Here is a 20739-nt window from a genome sequence, read left to right as displayed (position 1 = left end):
AAAAAAGAATGTTGAGGCCCAGATTCAGCAATTGGTCTTTGCCCAGGACCAAGAGAAAGTTGAGGCTGCAGTTGAGACATAAATAATCATTGTTGATCAGAGCAACCCAGCTAAGAAAGTCAAGATAGGGTCTAGACTAAAGACAGTTTTCAAAGAAGAACTAGTATCATTACTCCAAGAGTATGCGAACATTTTCACCTGGAGTCCAAAAGATATCCTCGGGTTACATGAATCTGTGGTCATGGATAGTCCGGATGTCAACCTGGACAGGAAGCCATTAAAGCAGAAAAGAAGGAACTTTGCCCTGGGAAGGCAGAAGGAAATAGATGAAGAAGTGGAGAAATTACTCAAGGCAGATATTATATATGAAATCAAATAACCGGAGTGGCTGGCTAATGTTGTCATGGTCAAGAAGCCTAGTGGCAAATGGAGAATATGTGTAGACTACACAGACCTGAACAATGCATGCTCAAAGGACCTCTATCCTCCGCCAAATATAGACCAACTAATTGACGCCACCTTCGAACATCTTATGTTAAGATTCATGGACATCTTCTCCGGGTACAACCAGATTAAGATGAACCCAAAAGATATACCCAAGATGGCCTTCATCACTCATAGAGCAGTCTATGCATACATTATTCTATCTTTCGGACTCACAAATGCAGGCTCAACCTACTAAAGAGCAATGAACAAAATCTTCAGGTCCCAACTCGGAAGGAACCTGGAGTCCTATGTCGATGATATGATTGTAAAAATCCACAACCATCCTGGGTCATATTGGAGATCTCAAAGAGTGCTTTGATAATTTAAGGAAGTATGCACTAAAGCTAAATCCTGAGAAATGCACCTTTGGAGTTGGAGCCGGCAAGTTTCCGGGATTCATGGTAAGCAACCGGGGAATTGAATCCAATCTTAAAAAATAAAGGTAATCCAGGAAATGCAAGCGCCCAGGACCCAACAGAATGTGTAGAAGCTGGCAGGGTTACTTGCAGCACTTAAAATGTTTGTATCAAAACTAACAGAAAGATGTTTCCCTTTCTTTCATTTGTTGAAAGAAGCCAGGAACAAGAAAAAATTAATTTTGGAGTCCGTAGTGCCAAAAATCTTTTGAAGAAATTAAAGGATACCTTTCCCAGCCACCAATTCTGACTAAAGCCCAACCCGAGGAACCCATATACCTCCACTTATCTGTCGCGCCCCTGGTAGTTGGGGCAGCCCTGATCAGGGAAGAGAATGAACAACAGAATCTGATCTAATATGTAAGCCAAATTCTCAAAGATCCTGAGAAAAGATACCCAAATCTTGAGAAGTTAGCTTTCGCCTTGGTCACAACATCGAGAAAGCTTAGACAATATTTCCAAGGGCGAGAAATCCGGGTTATAACTAACCAACCTTTGAGGAAGATAATCCATAAACCAGGAATATCGGGAAGACTTGTTAATTGGGCGGTGGAGCTATGTCAATTCAGCCTCACCTTTATTTCCAGGACTGCTATCAAGGCTCAGGCACTTGCAGATTTCATCATTGAATGCAACTTTCCGGAAGCTAAGACAACACTCATGGACATGGATCCGGGAAGCAACCAAACTCTTAACTCAGAAGCTTGGACTCTGAATGTCGATGGATCTTCAATAAATGAAAGTTTGGGAGTCGGGCTCATCTTGAAAATCTATGATGGCTTCATGATCCATACTGCCATATCCTTCGGCTTCCCGGCAACCAATAACCAAGCAAAGTATGAAACCCTGGTTGTTGGACTAAAGCTTTCTAGGACCTACGCATAAATAGTGACTCCTAGATTGTAGTCAAACAAACTCTGGCCAAGTACCAAGCTCTTGTTCAAAGCTACCTAGCATTGATACCCCGGTACCGAATCCTACAAATCTGAAGGGACGAGAATGCATAAGCTGATTCTTTATCCAAGTTAGTCCGAAACTCATCAAGTCTGGACTCCTTTGTCGACTTTAAAGAATTACAAAGGCTGACTATTAACACTGAAGAAATTTTTGAAATTGAAAATACTCTGAACTAGATGATTCATTTCATTAACTACTTGGAAAAGGGGGAACTCCGAAAAGATAAAGGAAAGACCCGGAGGTTAAAAGCTAAGGCATCAAAGTTCTTTCTCGAGGAAGGACTACTCTATCGCAAGACTTACTCCTCAATTCTAAAATGCTTTGGTCCAGCTGAAGCTGACTATTGCTTAAGAGAAGTCTTTGAGGGAATTTGTGGAGATCATATATCCGCGAAGGCACTAACCGATAAAATAATCCGGAAAGGCTACTACTGGCTAACTATTCATCAAGATGTAATTGAATTCGTAAAAAAATGCAAGAAGTGCCAACTCTTCAACAATGTCCCCCGGCTTAGCCTAGTTCTTCCATCCTCAGTTCTATCTCCGATACCCTTCGCAGTCCGGGGCATAGATTTCATAAGACCCTTTCCCGGGCCAAAGGCGACCTAAGATACATGTTGGTCTCAATTGATTACATGACTAAGTGGGTCGAAGCAAAAGCAATGAGGATAATTAATCAATATGATTGCATCAAATTTAGGGACAACATATTGATGAGGCTCGGGATACCAAGGGTTCTAATCTCAGATAATGGTCCCTAGTTCATCGGGTCAGAATTTGAGTCCTACCTCCAGGAAAGGGGAAGAAAGCACAAAATATCTTCAGTAGCATACCCACACGGAAATGGCCAAGTCGAAGTAACTAACAGATGTCTTCTTCGGTGCATCGAAAAGAGACTCCAAGAAAGCAAAAGCAAATGGCCAGAAGAGTTTTCTAATGTACTTTGGGCCTACAGAACCAGTCCCCGGACAAGCATAGGATAGACACCTTTTAAGCTAGCATATGGAACGGAAGCAATGTTGCCCCTAGAGAAAGGGTCACCCTCTTACCGGCCAATCAATTTTGATAAAATAGCTAATGAGGAAGGGCTCAAAATAAATATGGAACTTATTGATGAAGTCCAGTACCAAGCGATAACAAAGACGGAAAAATACAAGGAGAAATTTCAACAAGAAGTCCATGGTCAAGAACTTTTAAGTTGGAGACCTGGTGCTTCGAGACACAGAAGCCTCGGACCCCACTAATACTGGAAAGCTGATGCCCAAGTGGAAAGGACCATATAAGGTAAAAGAAGTCCTAAGGCCAGAGACTTACAAACTAAAGAACCTAGATGAATCCGAGATCCCCAACACCTGGCATGGACTCAAGCTCCGGAAGTTCTACCAGTAGGCCTAAGCAAAATAATCAAAATAACCATCTATTATAGCCTATAGCAAGCAATCTCCTTGTAATCCAAGCTATTCTATGAATGAGATATTTATATCAATAAATGATGATTTTCCTTTACCAAAGCATTTTGTACAAATAGAAATATTTTTTTAAGGCAAAAAGTCAACCCTAACTCGGGGCCATACTTGTATCGGGGCTAGAAGCGTTATTTTTACTTAAAAATTATTTTTCTAAGGTAAAAAGTTATCTCTAACCCGGGACCATACTTGAACCCAGTCTAGAAGCATTATTTTTACTTATAAATATTTTTTTAAGGCAAAAAGCCAACCCTAACCTGGAGCCATACTTGAACCCGGCCTAGAAGCATTATTTTTACTTAGAAATATTTTTCTAAGATAAAAAGCCAACTCTAACCCGGGGCCATACTTGAACCCGGGCAAGAACCATTATTTTAACTTGGAAATATTTTCTAAGGCAAAAATCCAACTCTAATCCGGGGTCATACTTGAACCCGAGCTAGAACCATTATTTTTACTTAAAAATATTTTTACAAGGCAAAAAGCCAACCCTAAACCGGCGCCATACTTGAACCTGGGCTAGAAATACTATTTTTACTTAGAAATATTTTTTAAAGTCAAAAGCCAACTATAACCCGAGGTCATACCTAAACCCGGGCTAGAAACACAATTTACACTTAGAAATATTTTTCTAAATACGAATTACAACATCTGTGCGAACCAATAGCCAACAATACTTAGAAAAATTTTGTAAAGTAACATCAATCCGGACTTATGGCATCCGATACTTAGAAAATTTTATCCTAAGTCAACCAAAAACAACAATCTATATTAAAGAAATAATAATTTCCAGTAAACAAACCCGGATCAAGACACGACCCGGGCAAAAAGAACCAACAACATTACAAACAAACAATTATAGTTTACTAAGATAAATTAAAATAATTAGAAATAGTTCACAAAATGTCAACTCAAGCAGGAAAATAAATAACTAAGAGTCTGGGTGGGATTTGCTGGGAAAAAGCTGGGGCAAGGACCATCGAAGGGCTCCGGCTCACCAAGCCCAGCTTCAATATTCTTCTAGGATTGAATGAATTCATTACGAGAAACTACCCCAGTCAGCCTTCGGATCCGTCATAATATGCTTTTCAGCAACGACCCAGCCGTGAGCAATCTCAGGAGCCCCGGCATTTGCAATGGCTCTATCATATTCTTCAATCCCCTTCCCTTCTCTTTATTCTTCAATCTCAGGACCTCCGGCCCGGAAACACATCCTCAATCCCCTTCCCTTTTTCTGCAGCAGTAGCAGCAATATGGATAGTTTAATTCTTCTTATCCGAGGTGGCTTGCTCCCAAGAGAGATAGTCCGGGCACGCTTTCTCCTCTGGCCATCACCGATATCCGGAACCTCTCCCAGCGGCTCAATCTCATCCAAGTCATCATAATCATCCAAATTTTTAATCTCAACATCCAGCTTAACATCTTCGGACCCCTCAACCTCGCCACCGGCTTCAGGCGTGCATTCGTCTCCGAACCCCCTCGGGATGGATGTTTGATCCGGACCCAGAAACAGAAGCTTTTTTATTATTCTTGAAATCATTCCCAAGGCCAAAAAGTGCATCATTGTAAGCCAAAGTAGACATTCTTGAATCATAAAAGAGAAGACCTGAAATGAATTCAAAAAACTGAGTTAAAACAAGCCCACACGGGAATAACATACAAAAAAATAAAAAAAATTAAACAAAGTCGGATCAAAATAATCCTACTTATAACCAAAACCATGCATCTTATCATGCTGCACAAATGTGTCTCGAATCAACTGAAACCCAAGACACTCGCACAAATCAAAACCAACCTGAAGAGCCTCACCCTCCAGAACTGAACGCTTAAACCGGGTCTGATTACCCCCCAATATAATATAGGGCATATATTTGAGATCTAAGCCCTTCAAAAGTATGACCTCCCCATTCCAATGCTTCAACGAGGCACGCTGGATAACTGGCCTGAAGCCCGAATTGTATCCACACTCGGCAGCCCGGAAGCATATCTCACAGAGAGGTATTCGGCTAGATTTGACCAGGCTAAACAGGTGGTGCCACTGCTTAAAAATTGGCTGAACTCCAAATTTGTTACATCAAGCCAGGAAATAACTCATCCACTTAATACCATTAGGATTTTTCTACATGGGAGACAGCTTGTACACATATTTACACAAATGTTTTATAAACATAGGACACCGAGGATTCCACCTGGACCTCAAGTGCTCCAACCAGACAGGAATAAAACCGTCGGCTGGACTGTTATATATCCTCACTCCGGGAAAAGGCCACCTCCATTGAATCTGGGAATCCAACTGAAAAGCATCCCCGACAGCATTATCCATTTCAACAGACTCTAATGTATCCAGATCATCTTTTAGAACATATGGCTCCTTGGCAACAATCATCACGAAACTTCCTATCTATTTCATCCTCATTGTAAGGACCCGGATCGCTATCAGGCTGCTTAGCATAACTCAAACTGATATTTCTATAATATCGGTCATTATTAACTTCTTCATTTTTTGTCACGAAGTAATCCGGGACGTCTATCCAATATGCCTCCGGTGTGCAGGGGATTTTCCTAGGAGATAGTTGTTTAATCTGAAACTTGCTTATAAAATTGGACTTCGAAGTCGAGACCTTCTTCCCCATCTCTACCCGGGTTGTGTTAGAGGCAGATGTAGCCGGACCACTTTCAGAGTCAGAAGATCTGGGGTAGCAGGAGAAAGACTTTAGCGCGGGCCTTAGTCAGAACCATAAACCTAAAATCAAAAAGCCGGGTTAGTCTATATCTCTACCAAAATTTTATATATTATAAATAGAATGGTCCGGACTAGGCAACTTTCAATTTTTATATTAACCTATTACTAGTGCGGGTCACCGAGGAATCTTAAACCTACGGGCTCCTGGAACCAATTAAGTCACAAAAGTCATGAACCAAATAGATCTAGGCTCGGCCATTTCAACAACCCGGACCCAACAAACAAAAGCGAAAACCAAACAAAAAAATAGCGAGCTCGAACCATGATTATGGACTTGGACCCCAGTAAAAACCCTACATCGCAGAAACACTTTACACACAAAATCAAACACCAAAAACAACACTATGGCCTATGCATACAACTTTACTTACACAAATCATCAAGAACAACATGCAAAATACAACCAAAATTAACACAATTACCCATCAAATAAACTTGCAAACAACTTGTATCGAGAAATAACTCAAAAACCTACACAATATATCAGCCAAACCAAAGCGTACTTCTACCAAAATAAAAATCCAGCATACATAACTCGAAGATGAAAATGAACAGGTGCAAGACAACACAGCGAAAAAAAAAAGAAAAAACGAAAGCTTACGAATGAGAAGAATGTGGAGGGGGTAAGAGAAAAACATCAACTGAGTCCCTGATCTTCGAAGCTTCTCTAGCACCACAAGAGAAAAAGAAAGAGAGAGAGCAGTAGAAATTTTGGGAGGGTAAATAAAAAGAAAGAAGGGGAAGGTTTTTATAGAGGAAGGTGAATGTGAAACACCCAAGCCACGTGGCCAAATCTGGCCGTTGATTTTCGGATTTTTATACATATAATTATACTTATATACACTGATTAATAACGATAATCATTGTGGCACATTTTTCGAGAAAGAACAACTGTAAAAAATTCAAACGAAGGAGGGGAAAATGGTCAAAGTCGACTCAACTTCCAGGGTTTTACATGTAGTCCGACTCTAATGAAATCAACAAGACCCCGACTCGGGGCAAGAAAGCTCAATTTTTCCTTCTCCGCCAACTCCTTTAGTTCGGCTCTCCTCAAATCCACAAGACCCGGAATGATAGGAATGAAAGCTACATTTTTCCTTCTTCGCCAACTTCTTTAGTCCGGCTCTCCTGAAATCATCAAGACCCGGATTGGGGGCAACAAAGCTCAATTTTTCCTTCTCCGTCAACTTCTTTAGTCCGGTTTTTCTCAAATCCACAAGACCCGGACTGATGGGCAAGAAAGATCCATTTTTCCTTCTCTGCCGACTCCTTTAGTCCGGCTCTCCTGAAATCAGCAAGACCCGGACTGGGGGACAAGAAAGCTGAATTTTTTCTTCTCCGCCAATTTCTTCAGTCCGGATCTCCTGAAATCAACAAGACCCGGACTGGGGGAAAGAAAGCTCAATTTCTTCAAAGGCAACAAGGATTTACTACTCCCCCATCCAGAAATTCTGCATAGGGGAGTGGGGGCAAATGATAAGATACAAATCCTCATTATGACCCGAGTCCGGCTCGCTGGTAATCCAGGTCCGGACTGTCCCAGTCCCTCTTACAGACCTTTACTACAACCCGGGTTCAGCTCACTAGTAGTCTAGGTCCGGGCTAGTCCAAATCTAGCCCCACCCACAACCAAAGCAGCTCCACCGCCATACCTAAAGCAACCCAAAAGGGGCACAATATGTGATGCGCAATTTACAGTCAGAGAGCTCACGTGGCAAACAACAGCTGATATTGGGTAAGAAGAAATACGCTCCTGTACTATCGTAACCTGAGACATGTGTAGCACATCCACGAATCTCAGGTGCCCATCCGCTCCCAGGACGGACGACTCCGATTGAAGGGTACCAACTCCTAAATCTTACCCTTGGACTATAAATGGTCCAAAGGTTTATAATCTAAGGGAAGAATGTTTAGGGGTGCGTTCTCAAACGAACATTGTTACATACATATATCCCGTTATCTTTCATTTCTATCTTCTTTTTCAAGTAAGTTTTTACTCTCATACTGGAGGCGCGGCGGGGCTAAAACCCCCTGTCGATGTTATTTTGCATGTTATTTTGCAGAAACCCAACCGCAGCTACACCGCAAGAAGGGTTCAAGAGCGGGCTCAAAAGGACTAGACTGTGAATGAAGTTATCAAATCCGACCCAAAATCGATCCAATCTAGACCGCTTACAACCATACTTATAATTGTAACTTAATTAAAGAAAAGTTCAAGTTCCAATATAATAACAAAAAGAGTGAATAAACAAGGTTAGACGGAGGCGCTACAACATTATCCTCTCGGCACAAGAGAAAAGGGCTAATCAGAACGGGAACTAAACAGTATTGGGCCAAGTAAACAACCGTTGCAAGACATCTGATTTATAAGTTACATCCATGTTTACATACGAAATTAAAAGTTGAAGCAAGCACAAACATAGCATGAGGAGAGATATTTGATATTGTAAACATTACTGCATCTATCAACATTAAATCTTTAACACAGCCTCAAAAAACTTATAAAAACCTTGAGAATTTCCGGCATAAAATTAAAACAGAATCTTTAACAAGAAATTTGGTCAAATCCTCTAACATTTGAAATGATAACATGTTCGAAAAAACAACCAAAAATATATCATAAAATGGGTGCACTTCATATAACTTGACAGACATTTAGTTCCTTCCCGACCACAAACTAAACAAACAAGTTGGGTTTAGATGCCTTGTATGTAGTCTTCAGCTTTCTGCTTGGTGGCCTAACCTTCTTGGACACCAATGGGAACTTGATCTTGGAGTTGTGAAATTGTTTGGTGCTCTCCCTTTTGCAGAGCTTGGCAGGGATGGTAGCTGTCTTAATAATCTGGATGCAATGATTGCGGACCCTGTGGCGAGAACCCATCTCAGTGTACATCTGCTCAATACCACCATTCAAAGTGGTGTCACGGTACTCCTTGTACATATTGTGATAACCAGTCCTGCTCTGGTAACGCAGCCAGATACCATAGTTCTTGATTGTGGTAGGGTTCTTCTCAAAGATCTGCAAGAAAACTAAAGGTGAAAAGTTGGCCTATAACTCAAAATGCACAAGACTGCAGGTATTTCAGAAAAGAAATTTTCAATCACTCAAAATCTTGAATGTAACAGATCTATTTAGCTCTAGTAATTAATAACACATTCAAAGTCTGTGACAATAAGTTTAAAGGGTAACAAGAGCAATTTTCAGATTTGATGGACCATCACAACTTCATGGGTTTTTACTAGAAAACAGTACTATAGTCCTTGATTAAGTACATCATATAATGAAGATAACATGTAAAGATGACAAAACCAAATAAACCTAATGCAACAGCCAAGTGCCACAGTCAAGCCGAACTTGCATTCCTCATCATATTAAGTCTAAGCCAGGTTCGGCCTCAACCTCTAAAAAAGTCATTGTATACAGAGTATACAGTAACATATTAATAAACTATAGTCAGATCAAATAATTACTCGATCGGGAACATAGCCTCCAACATCATAGCTGGAAAATGAAAAGCTACATCACAATTTAGACTGAATTTCTACCTTAAGTATTAATCATTATAGAGCAAATTGCAGCAAACAGGTATTTGGTTTTGGGTATCTGGTTTTGCAGAACCCTCGATCAAGACTTAACATGTAGGTAATACTATATACAGAATAGTAAACTAATAGGAAAGGAAATCAGCAAACGTTTTTAATAGATGGATCAGAATTCTGGCTTGAATTTTTTTCAAAGAGAAAAATCATAAATAGCACTCAGTAATTTCAACTTTGATCATCTGGGGAAATATTCATCACTTCCATCTCAAATCAGATTAACACATACAATTGATGGAAATGGATAAATTTTCTAAAGCTGATGATAAGTTACTTTATTGTGAAAGTAGAAAAATATAGGTCTGTGAATTAAATCACATACTAGAAAGAAAAATGTCACAATAACAGGATTCAAAAAGTCATTCTAAAAAAAGATAGAAATTTCTAAATCTGTTAGAAAAGTCAATTCATTGTGGAAGAACAATAAATAAGCAGATAGAGAAATGGAATATATATATTACTAAAACATTTTTCTATTCAAAGAACAACTAATGTCTGTAAGTTTTGACAAGAGACATAATAGAAAAAAAATGCCACCGCACGAGGACTCTGAAAATCTGTCTAAGAAACTAGTTGAGATCAATCAAGATTTTCACAAGTCCATAAAAATTTAAATTCTGTTGGGCATACTATCTCCCAATTCGGACTTGGTTGGATTCTAAACTGTTTATAAACTGTTTATAGTTTAAGAAATCAATTAAAGAGATTCTGGTGGATAAAATTGCCAAATTCTAAATAACTTATCCTTGGACCTATCTAACACTTTGCAGAATTACAATAATAAGCAGCACTGAATATGATAGTAAAAAAGATTGAATCGACTACACCCTCTACAAGTTAACACCAATCAACTATAATCTAACATTAAAAATCATTAATAGCAAGAAATGAAACTATTATCTACCTCATTAATAGCAAGCATTTGACCATTGCTTTTCTTAACCTTCTTCAACTTCCTCAAAAAGTACCTTCATTACACATATACAACAAATTTAACATCACCCAACTTAATCAAACATACACTAAAAATAATTAACATAAATGTCCAAAACACGGATATAACTATATTTATTACCAGAACTTAGATTTGGCACGGACTTCATTGGTGGCCCAGAGCTTCATCCTGTAGATCTTAGGATGTTCATCAGTCTCCGATGGTAAACCTCGTCCGACAACCTGGTACTGATGAAACTGCAAAACAAACAAATTTAATAATTAATTACAAAAAATAATCAGATATTTTGTTTTTGATAAATTGTGAAATTACTGGATCCAATTAAACAATTTGGAACTATGAGATGATTAATTGAAAATGATGAGTGTTAGTTTAAGCTTGCCTTGTAACTCATTTTCCCAGGAGAGTTTTACACCGTCAATGTGTGTGTAAGTGTGTGTTTAGGCGTTGCAGAGGCGCTTTTAGGGTTTTGGTTTTTGTTTATAAAGGAGATGGAATTAGGGGTTTAGGGCTTGGGCTAGATATTGGGCTAGTCCAGAACCAACATGAGACTGTGATTCAATTTTTAGTGTTGCTCAAAACTGGCCGTACATAATTTTGAAAGACAAAAATATTTAGGTTTGATATTAAATTATATAAAAATTATTTTAATTTATCTTAATTTATATATGTAAGTTTAGTTTAATTTTTAGTTATACTTTTTCATAAATTTTGGTTTTAATAGCAATTATAAATTATAAATAAACAATCAAAACTGGGCTAATTTGACTTGAAAAAATACATGCAAGTTATTTTGGAAGAGAGAGCCGAAAGATTGTAGCAAAAACTAGCTGTGTGCGTTATGACAGGAGAATGCAAATAAATCGAGAAATGACAAGTCTGAGAGATTGATGTACTATCATGACTTGCGTATATAAAAACTGGAAGGCAAACGAAGGCTAGCCAGATTATATTACACTCAATTGTGTTTGAAATAATATTACACTTAATTTAATAAACAAAAAACTGCATTAAGAATACTACAATCACATTCTTTTGTACAGGTAATTTCCCCGTTTCTCCCAGAACCGTGTTCCAGGTGTTCGAGACCAAACAGCTCTGAGGGAAGCACATTTTTTTATATATGTATGTATAATCAAAACCAAAATAAAAAATTAGCAATAAATTTATAAATTTTAGTTTTATGGTTAAATAATTGTAAATGAAAAAACAGAGTGAAAAATATTATATACTTCAATAATGTTTTGATTGTTATCTTAACAAAACTGAGTAAACTTTAGAAATACTAATATCAAAATCATAATAGTAAAAATAAATACTTCTAATTGAAAATCGTAAACAACCCCTTTCTTAGTAGCACCTTCATTAACAGTGTCGTGAACTCCAAGTTTAACTACCGACTTCAACTCTATAGCACGTGCAACTCTACGATATATTTAGAAAATGCACGGATATATTCTAAATTGTTCTAATTAAAATTATTTTCGCTATAATTTTTGACATTATATTTATATTGTTACCTAATTGATAAATAATTTATTTATTTATGTATATGAGCATGAGTGAGTGTGATATATTTGGTGGGTATACATTTTTTGTCAGTTCATAATTAAATGGTATTTATAATATGTTAATGCTTAGAATGTAAAATAAATACAAGTGATTATGTATTCCTCATGTATATCGAGCACTCTAAATAAAAAAAATTATTATTTCTTTTAATTATTTAATGTGTTTATAATTTATAATGTGATTGATGAGTTTTATTATATAGGCAATTGACTTTAGTACTGTAAATTTACTCACTAAATGATATATGATACACTTTGTCCCAGTAACTTAGTAACTTTCTATTTTGGAATGTTCCAACAGATTGTTAACATTTCCTAACATATCATATTATCTTTATAATTGCTCCAAAATTTACCCCCGCTTTCTTAATTTTTCTTTAACATAACTCATTTTTAATCCCTGTGTCTAACAACGATGTTAACAACTTATGGGACGGTGGGAGTACAAGATATATGTCATAAAATGATTAATAATGAAGTATAAATCGTACATATATGTATAAATAGTTTATTTTATTTTTTATATAATTGAATATAATACAATATTTTGTCATTTTATTATGTTGGAGGACGAGTTTAGATTGATGACAAATGAGAATATACGAGTATGTGTGCGTGAGTGTCCCTGTCTTAATTTATATGTATGTGTATATTTATTGTATTTATGTATGTATGTATCTATATACATCTTAATTATACAATAATTATTATTTTTTAATAAATGAATGACGAGGGGAATTAAATATTCTATTGATATTAATGCATGGGTATAATTACCATATGAATTAATTTGCTCAACAAACTCCCCTGACGATGTTAACAATATATACAACGGGTGTGAGTATATGATATATGTCACATAATTATTAATAGTGAAGTATAAATCATACATATGTGTATAAATAGTTTATTTTATTTTTTATTTTATATAATTTAATATAATATTTGGTCATTTTATTGTGTTGAAGACGATGTTAAATTGATGTCAAATAAGAATATATGAGTATGTATCTATGTATGTGTGCATGTATGTATATATATATGTACATGTGCATGCATGTATTAATTTATATATATGTATGTATTTATTATATATATGTATGCATGTATGCACATATTAATTATAAAATAATTTAATAATTCTTAATAAATGAATAATGATGTCAAATAAATATTATATAGATATTAATGTAGCGGTATAATCGTCATATTAATTACATTACTCATCAAACCCCCTGTTGATGTATTATATATATAATATATAATATATGACTTAATAATGTTAATTAATTTAGTTAGTTAGTTCTTTTTCTTTTTTAGTAACAACTTATACAATAGTACTACAATTAGTATTACATGTATATCATTCATGATATTCAATCTGTAGGTAACTAATTTATTTTTAAATTATATTCATTTTTTATATAGATAAATATATTATGAAATAAGAAAATTTAAATATAAAATGGATTGAAAATGGATTAATATAAATTTAAACAATTGTACATATAAATAAAACATTACATGTATAATTCGTTTCTTTTAGATAAATTTCTACTCTTCAAAATCTAATAGTTTGCTAGAAAATAATGATTATAAAAATATTTTTAGTGATCGACTTTGCTTCAAGAAAAGCTAGAAAAACAATTTTAAATTATTTATGTCAAATATGTACTTTTTATCTTTTTACGAAGTTAATTTTCATTCTGTAATTAAATTATTTTATGCACTTTGATTGGTATTTTATTTTCACAATTTTAAATTTTTTTATTATTTCCTTTATTTTTATATATTTAAATTTTTTTTGACACTTTTTCAAGTTTTTACGCAGTACACGCCGAATCTCAATGGAGTGTATTCATTTCAGATTTTAAAGGATTGATAATAATCTATCGATTTTGGAAGATTTTCGTTGATTTTAATTGTTCGTGGATTTTGATGAAGTTGATGGAAAAATCTTGCGGTGAAGTTTTCCACAAATCCTTCAAAATCTCATGTATTTTAAAGAGATTTCAAAAAAATAAAATGAACTAGCAAATCCATTAAAATCCACAACTTTTTCAAATAAAAAAAATCCACTAATTTTTGAATACCATTAGATTTTGATGGAATTTTAAAAATCCAAATTGAATACCATCATATTTCACCGTCAGATTTTAGTAGACTTTTTAAAATCTAAATTGAATATACTCGGATGTTAAAATATTTTTTCTAATCTATACTGAATACCATCAGATTTCAAAAGATTTTTTAAAATTCAAACCGAATCTCTTGATTTTAAGAATCCAAAAAAATCCTTTAAATTCTTGATTAAATACACCCGTCAGGCACTATCCCAGCAGTACTCTGTTCTCCCACCATCATCTTTGCGTCTCCGTGAAATATACTTATATAGGATTCTTGACTATAATTCTAATGTCTTCTCTAGGCTAAGCTCTAGACTGGATTTAGTTAGCTAGAACATAATGTTCAATTCTTTGGTTTATCGTTACCCTTAGACTAAAGTGAACTGTCACAAAGCAAAGAAACCGAAATTGTAGGGTGTTTCATGGTTGCCATCTGCTAAGCAACGTAATCTTTATGGGTTCAATTAATAGATCATCCTTCATCAAATTTCCAATCTGAGCGGCTGGATTGTTAGTCTACTACTTATCTAGACAGGGAAAAATTCTAGGATGCACAAATTGAAGCTTCAACAACCTATCAAAGTCACAACTCACAAGTAGAATTGTACTTAAAGAATTGAAACTTTATTCAAAGCTCACTTGTAGAGTTAGTGCATCTTTGTTTGCTTTTAAGTTTAATGTAGGAGCGTACGTCTCCAAATTGATGGTTTAAAATTTGAGGAAAGTGCATTAAATTCAAGTTTGCAACAAAAGCTGAAACATAACTAAAGGATTAAGATATGCACTTCATTGCTGAACTCTACAACTTCAATATTTTGACAACCATATGAGCCATGCCAAAGAGAATTACGAACCCCTAATACAGATTTTAAGAGACTTAGAGCAATTTCAACAGTATCTAGTGTGTTCCTTATATATATATATTATAAAATAATAACTCTTAGATCAAGTCCAACAGCTCCCCTATATGTGCTCTTATGTTCAATTATAACGATTTTGACATAAAATGGCATTTCAACAGTGTCTGAGAGCTTTTTGGTATACCCAAAATTTGGTATTGGATCAATGCGGGTCAAACGCGGGCAAATTACAGTTAAATTCGGTGTTGTATTGCAAAAGAGGGGACGTGACCTGATATTAAGACGCGCCCACTTTTTGTGGGAATGTGTATTAAGGATGATTATATGGTAAGGAGGTTTGGAAGCACCTACCTGGTGTAGAACGCGTCCAGGGACGGAGGACGCATCCACCATGGTGGAGGTATCTAACAATTGTGGTCCTTTAGCAATGAAGGTTGGGGCACGCGTCCAGAGGTTTAGGACGCGTCCTGTCTCTATGGAATGTTATGAGACGTAGTTGCTGAAAAAATAATACAGGCTTCATGAAGGTCAGGACGCGCCCAATGTCTTAGGACGCGTCCTATGTGTGGTAAATCTATTCTCAAGGGTGAGCTCAGGACAAAGCATGCATAGAAAGGAGCAATGGAGAGTTATTTCTACTAACGTATTTGTTGTAGGTACTCTTTGAAGAATTCCCTCCTTGAGACGGTCAAGGAGGGGGATGTCCGTGAAAAGCTAGAAGGCCTTCAGGGGTATGCGTGATGATTAAAGGTCTCCTCCTGTATTCAACGGGTGTCCTTGTTGAGGATGTGGGGTTAACTTTGGTGTGTACTTTGGGAACTCTGTTCTTGTATTCAAAGGGTGTCTTCGTTGGAGAACTTTGGAGTCATCATGCACTTTGCACCCAAGAGCTTGGGATCACCTATCCTGCTATCTGGTGGGGAAAGCTAAGAGAAGACGCTCTTCTCGTCCGGAATTTGGGGTGAACCGTGGCTATACTTGCGTCCGTAAATCAAGGGAGAAAGCTGTAGCGGAGTGTTATCCTTGTGCAGGGAGATGCATTATCAGTGAAGTCCTATAATTGCGGGCGAGCCTTGGGCCTTTGCGGTTGAGCCTCATAGTTGGACATTCCTAAAGCTAGCGGAAGATGGATTCTGGATGGGCTTCTACTGGGCCTAGGAATAAGAAGTCTAAGCCCATTAGATTTCTTGTTCCCCAAGAACTACGTCAGGCTTGATCCCTATATAAAGGGTACGTAGGCACATTGACAGGGTAAGAAGTTGAGAGCTGATAAGGTAGTCACCACTTACTCTGATCGATCTCAGCCTAAAATAACCACAAACCACCACACACCGCTTGATTTTCCGACAAAGAACCACCTTCATAGATCTTAATTCCAGCGAGAAACCTCAAATTTTGTTGTTACCAGATTCCTTCATCAACAAATTGGCGCTAGAAGGAGGGGTGCTGATTAGGATCATAATCTTAGGAGGAAAAGATGTCTTACAATCATGATGGAAGTTCTTATGATGGAAGTGATATCAGATCTGAAGGAGAGGGCGAGGAAGGCTACACTCGCCATGAACCCTACGTGTCCAAAAACATGAAAGATCCTCCGAGAGCTCCGGATGTGGGAGGAATACCTCCAGTTCTCATCAGCAACGCTGATATCTTGGAGCAGTTGTACCGCATGGGGGATACTCTGAACAACTTTCACTCAAGGCTGAGTACGGTGGAGTATCGCAAGACGAGGAAGGGTCGTCATTTTCCCTGTCATGGCCATGCCATGGGAAAAGCACCCATAGTCGAGGGAGATGCCCAGGCCAGCAGAGAAAACCCGCGAATCACTCTGCGGCGCTTGGAATATTCTGATGATGTAGAGCCTATTGTGGAGCTTGTCGATGAGGACACTGACGGTAGAGAAAGGCCTCGTTTTGGTAATCGGGTTGTACCACACCCACATAGGTTTAGGCGTATGATGGACGGTCATCGTGTGGAAAATATTCAGAATCAAGATGAGGAAATAAGAGACTTTTCAACCCTAAAGAGGAGACTTGGCATAAGGTTGGAAGATGATGATTTGAGGATATTATTACTAGAATGGCAAAAGGATGAAAACGGTGGAGAAGCGAGGCCCCGTGATACAACGCGTGTGCCCCCTTCATATCCAAGAGATGATAGGGTGCGGCACCGCGAACACGAGCGTGCCCCTCCACGTGGAAGGTTCAGAAATTATGGCTGAGGCTATCAAAGGAATGGACGACGAAGGATGGGATACTAGTATGGAAGGGCGCCTTACAATGGAAGAAGAAATGACATGCCCTCCACTGAAGAAGCCCCTATCATTGTTCCTGTAGCTTCCCTCAGTGCTACGGGAAATGGATCCAGGACGCGTCCTCATGACCGGGATGGAGCGCGAATTCAAGAAAGGTTGCAAAATAATGATGAGATACCGAGACGTGGTCAGGAGGAACCTCGTGCGCAAGGGAATGTTCAAAATCAAGATGGCAACATACCACAGCCGCAACCTTAGGGCGAGGGGCGGCGAGATCCACCGGTACACCCGGGGGGTAACCAAGGGGGACAACAACAAGTTGTGGAGCAACCCCAACATCTCAACGTTCAAACCATTCATGGAGTAGGGACGTTTAATATGAATGATCTTAAGAGGTTGCTCAACCATCTTGAAGGAGGTAGGGTAACAACAACTGCGCAAGCTTCATACCCTTTTTTTACTTTTGTGAGGGAAGTGCAGTTGCCTGCAGGATACAGGAACACAACTAATGACTTGTGTTTTCATAGAAACTCGGACCCCGTGGAATTCTTGGGACATTTCAATATTGAGATGGATGTATATCAGGTACCGAACTTGGAACGGTGCCATCTTCTGGTGGCCACCTTTAGAGAGGGTGCTCAACAATGGTTCCAAAAACTTGGACCAGGGGTGATCACATCTTGGGAACAGATGAAAACTTTATTTCTAACTCAGTTCCAGGCTACGGTGAAGTATACGCCACATGTTACCATATTAGCTAATGTGAAACAGAAGGAAGGGGAAAGCTTGACCTCATACTTCAAAAGGTTCAATACAGAGTCTACCTTGGTGAGAGGCACGACTGATGAGACACTGAAAATACTTCTTATAGCTGGTCTGCGCGTGGGAACAGATTTTTGGAAACACCTGCAAGGAAAGGACCCTGTATCATTAGCTGATATACTTGCACAGGCGGAATCCTTCAAAGCGATTGAGCAATCGCTTGCCGAGATAAAGAAAAATGATAATAACCACAACTCCAAGGGGCGAGCTAAGAGGAGAGACGGGTTTGTGAGTCCAGATTATCGGCGGAATGCCCGAAACCCTAATAGGGTGAACGCCGTGAATGTGCAGAGAGAGTGGAGTCCACCGTCAAACTATGAAAAGAGGGTAAGCAATTACACTCCGCTGACAGATCCATTGATCACATCTTTGAGGTTAATAAGGACAGAGGAATTTTCAAGAAACCAGACCGTCTGACTCCATAGCAGAGTAGAGACAAGAAAAAATATTGCGATTACCATGAGTCTACCGGCCACGACACCCTCGAGTGTCGTCACCTAAAAGATGAAATTGAAGAATTGATCAAGGCTGGATATCTGGGAGAGTGGATTGATAAGGTGAAATGACGTAGAGGAAGCGATGATGAGGGGAAAGATGGAAGGCATCCCACACAGGCAGAGGATGTCGAAAAGACAGCGGAGGTTAAGTTCCAAAGGGCCGGAAGTATTTGGGCAATCTTCAGAGGACATTCATTTGTTGGTGATAGCAATCGGGCATTGGAAAGGAATGCAAGAGAGGCACGACACCCCCCACTCACCAACATACATAGCTTAGAAGATAGACCTCCAAAAATATTCAAAGGGGAATCTGCTGATATTACGTTCAGGGAGAGAGAGTCACTTTTGGGTACATCATCCCCATAATGATGCGTTGGTAATAACTATGCTTATTGGGGCAATGAACGTGCATCGAGTCTTCTTGGGCAACGGGAGCTCTGCGAACATCCTGTATTACAGCACGTACAAGAAATTGGGTTTCCCGGACAGTGACATAAATTTTGAAGTCCCACTCGTCTACGGTTTTACTGGAGAGGCAGTAAGGGTTATGGGTTCGGTTAGGCTTCCTGTCATGCTTGGGGAAGGAGCTCTGTCTGTCACTCAAATGATAGACTTCAAAGTGCTGGATCAGGACTCCGCGCACAACGTGTTGGTAGGTAGACCTTGGTTGCGAGCGTTCAGGGTGATAATCTCAATACATCATTTGATGATAAAGTTCCCAACACCTAACGAAGTGGGCAGTCTGAGAGGGTCACAATACGAATCACGCGAATGCTATCACAAGGCTGTTAAAGAATTTCACAGGAGAAGGTATGAGGGAAAAGGTCTTCCATTTGAAGATGCGGCGGGCATTCAGGCAAAACTAAGTGGAGAGGTTCATGCCCATTATTATGTGGAAGATCCAAAGGAAGAAGAAACTCATATCACCAAGACCCCTTATGCGATGTTGGGGAATGTTTCGAGGATCCGTAGTGTGGAGAAAATGGTGAATCATACATAAGGGATTATACAGAAAAAGGTTAATGGAGAAAAGTTGGAAGGAAGAAGTGAGATTTTACGAAGCCTAGAAAGTAACCTCAAGGTGGATGCTTTTCAAAGGCAAGACGCGCCCTTGGAAAGTGAAAATGAAATTGAGGTTGATACTCCTCAAAATGAGGACACGCCCTCCACACCTGCATTACGTAAAGCCATGCCTTGTCCTGAGGTGGAAGCTCCCGCATATAGGGATGCGCCCTCGAATGCGGGGATGGAAGTCGAGGACCCCCGGAACTTTGATTTTGATCTGGATCCCAGGATCCCTATGCCTGTCGAGAAAATGGGGTCGGCCGAAGACACAATATCTGTTCCGGTCGATAAGGATGACTCAAGCAAGGTTTTGAAGGTGGGATCTCAACTAAGTTATGAAATGAGGGAAAAGCTTACCCGTTTTTTGATTAAAAATCTCGATGTCTTCGCATGGAGTCATTCAGACATGGTGGTGATCGATCCAGGGGTAATGTGTCATCGGTTGAACATTTTCCTTAATTACACGAGCATACGACAAAAGCGTCGCCCAGTGAGTAAGGAAAGGGCGATAACATTAAAGGAAGAGGTAGATTGATTGTTGGAAGTTGGTTTGATTAAAGAATCTTTTTACCCCGAATGGCTTGAAAATTCGATGCTTGTGAAAAAATCAAATGGGAAATGGAGGACGTGTGTAGATTTTACAGATCTCAACAAAGATTGCCGAAAGGATAGTTTTCCGCTCCCACAAATTGATCAGTTGGTTGACGCGACGGCAGGGCATGCCTTGCTATGTTTTATGGTTGCATACTCTGGTTACAATCAAATCCCCATGTACGGTCCCGATCAGGAGCATACATCCTTCATCACTGATAGAGGGTTATATTGCTACATAGGGCTTCCATTTGGATTGATCAACGCTGGCGCGACCTACCAACGGTTGGTGAACATGATGTTCAAGAATCAGATTGGGAGAACCATGGAG

At 38.5% G+C, this 20739-nt stretch overlaps 1 protein-coding gene and 1 non-coding gene across 2 annotated transcripts; both read right to left on the bottom strand.

Annotated features, from left to right (window-relative positions):
- Positions 1 to 8566: 8566 nt before the first annotated feature.
- LOC141672539 (large ribosomal subunit protein eL20) lies at positions 8567 to 11161 on the bottom strand. The gene is made up of 4 exons (XM_074479156.1): positions 11005 to 11161; positions 10743 to 10858; positions 10572 to 10635; positions 8567 to 9086 (listed from the first exon to the last, which is right to left on the bottom strand). The coding sequence occupies exons 1-4, from the start codon at positions 11014 to 11016 to the stop codon at positions 8745 to 8747; spliced, it is 534 nt and encodes a 177-aa protein (XP_074335257.1). The 5' UTR covers positions 11017 to 11161; the 3' UTR covers positions 8567 to 8744.
- On the bottom strand, positions 9772 to 9874 carry LOC141675959 (small nucleolar RNA Z103). The gene has a single exon (XR_012556580.1). It is a non-coding gene; the product is annotated as a small nucleolar RNA Z103 (small nucleolar RNA).
- Positions 11162 to 20739: the final 9578 nt, after the last annotated feature.

This window comes from Apium graveolens, chromosome 7, assembly GCF_009905375.1.
Source record: "Apium graveolens cultivar Ventura chromosome 7, ASM990537v1, whole genome shotgun sequence".
NCBI classification, from domain to species: Eukaryota; Viridiplantae; Streptophyta; class Magnoliopsida; order Apiales; family Apiaceae; genus Apium; species Apium graveolens.
This window is presented reverse-complemented; position numbering and strand designations above follow the sequence as displayed.

Excerpts from the sequence above, each read along its gene's own strand:
- LOC141672539 (XM_074479156.1), bottom strand. Across the intron at positions 10,636-10,742 it reads CGTGCCAAATCTAAGTTCTG|GTACTTTTTGAGGAAGTTGA; the intron begins GTAATAAATATA and ends TGTGTAATGAAG. Across the intron at positions 9,087-10,571 it reads AAATGCTTGCTATTAATGAG|ATCTTTGAGAAGAACCCTAC; the intron begins GTAGATAATAGT and ends GTTTTCTTGCAG.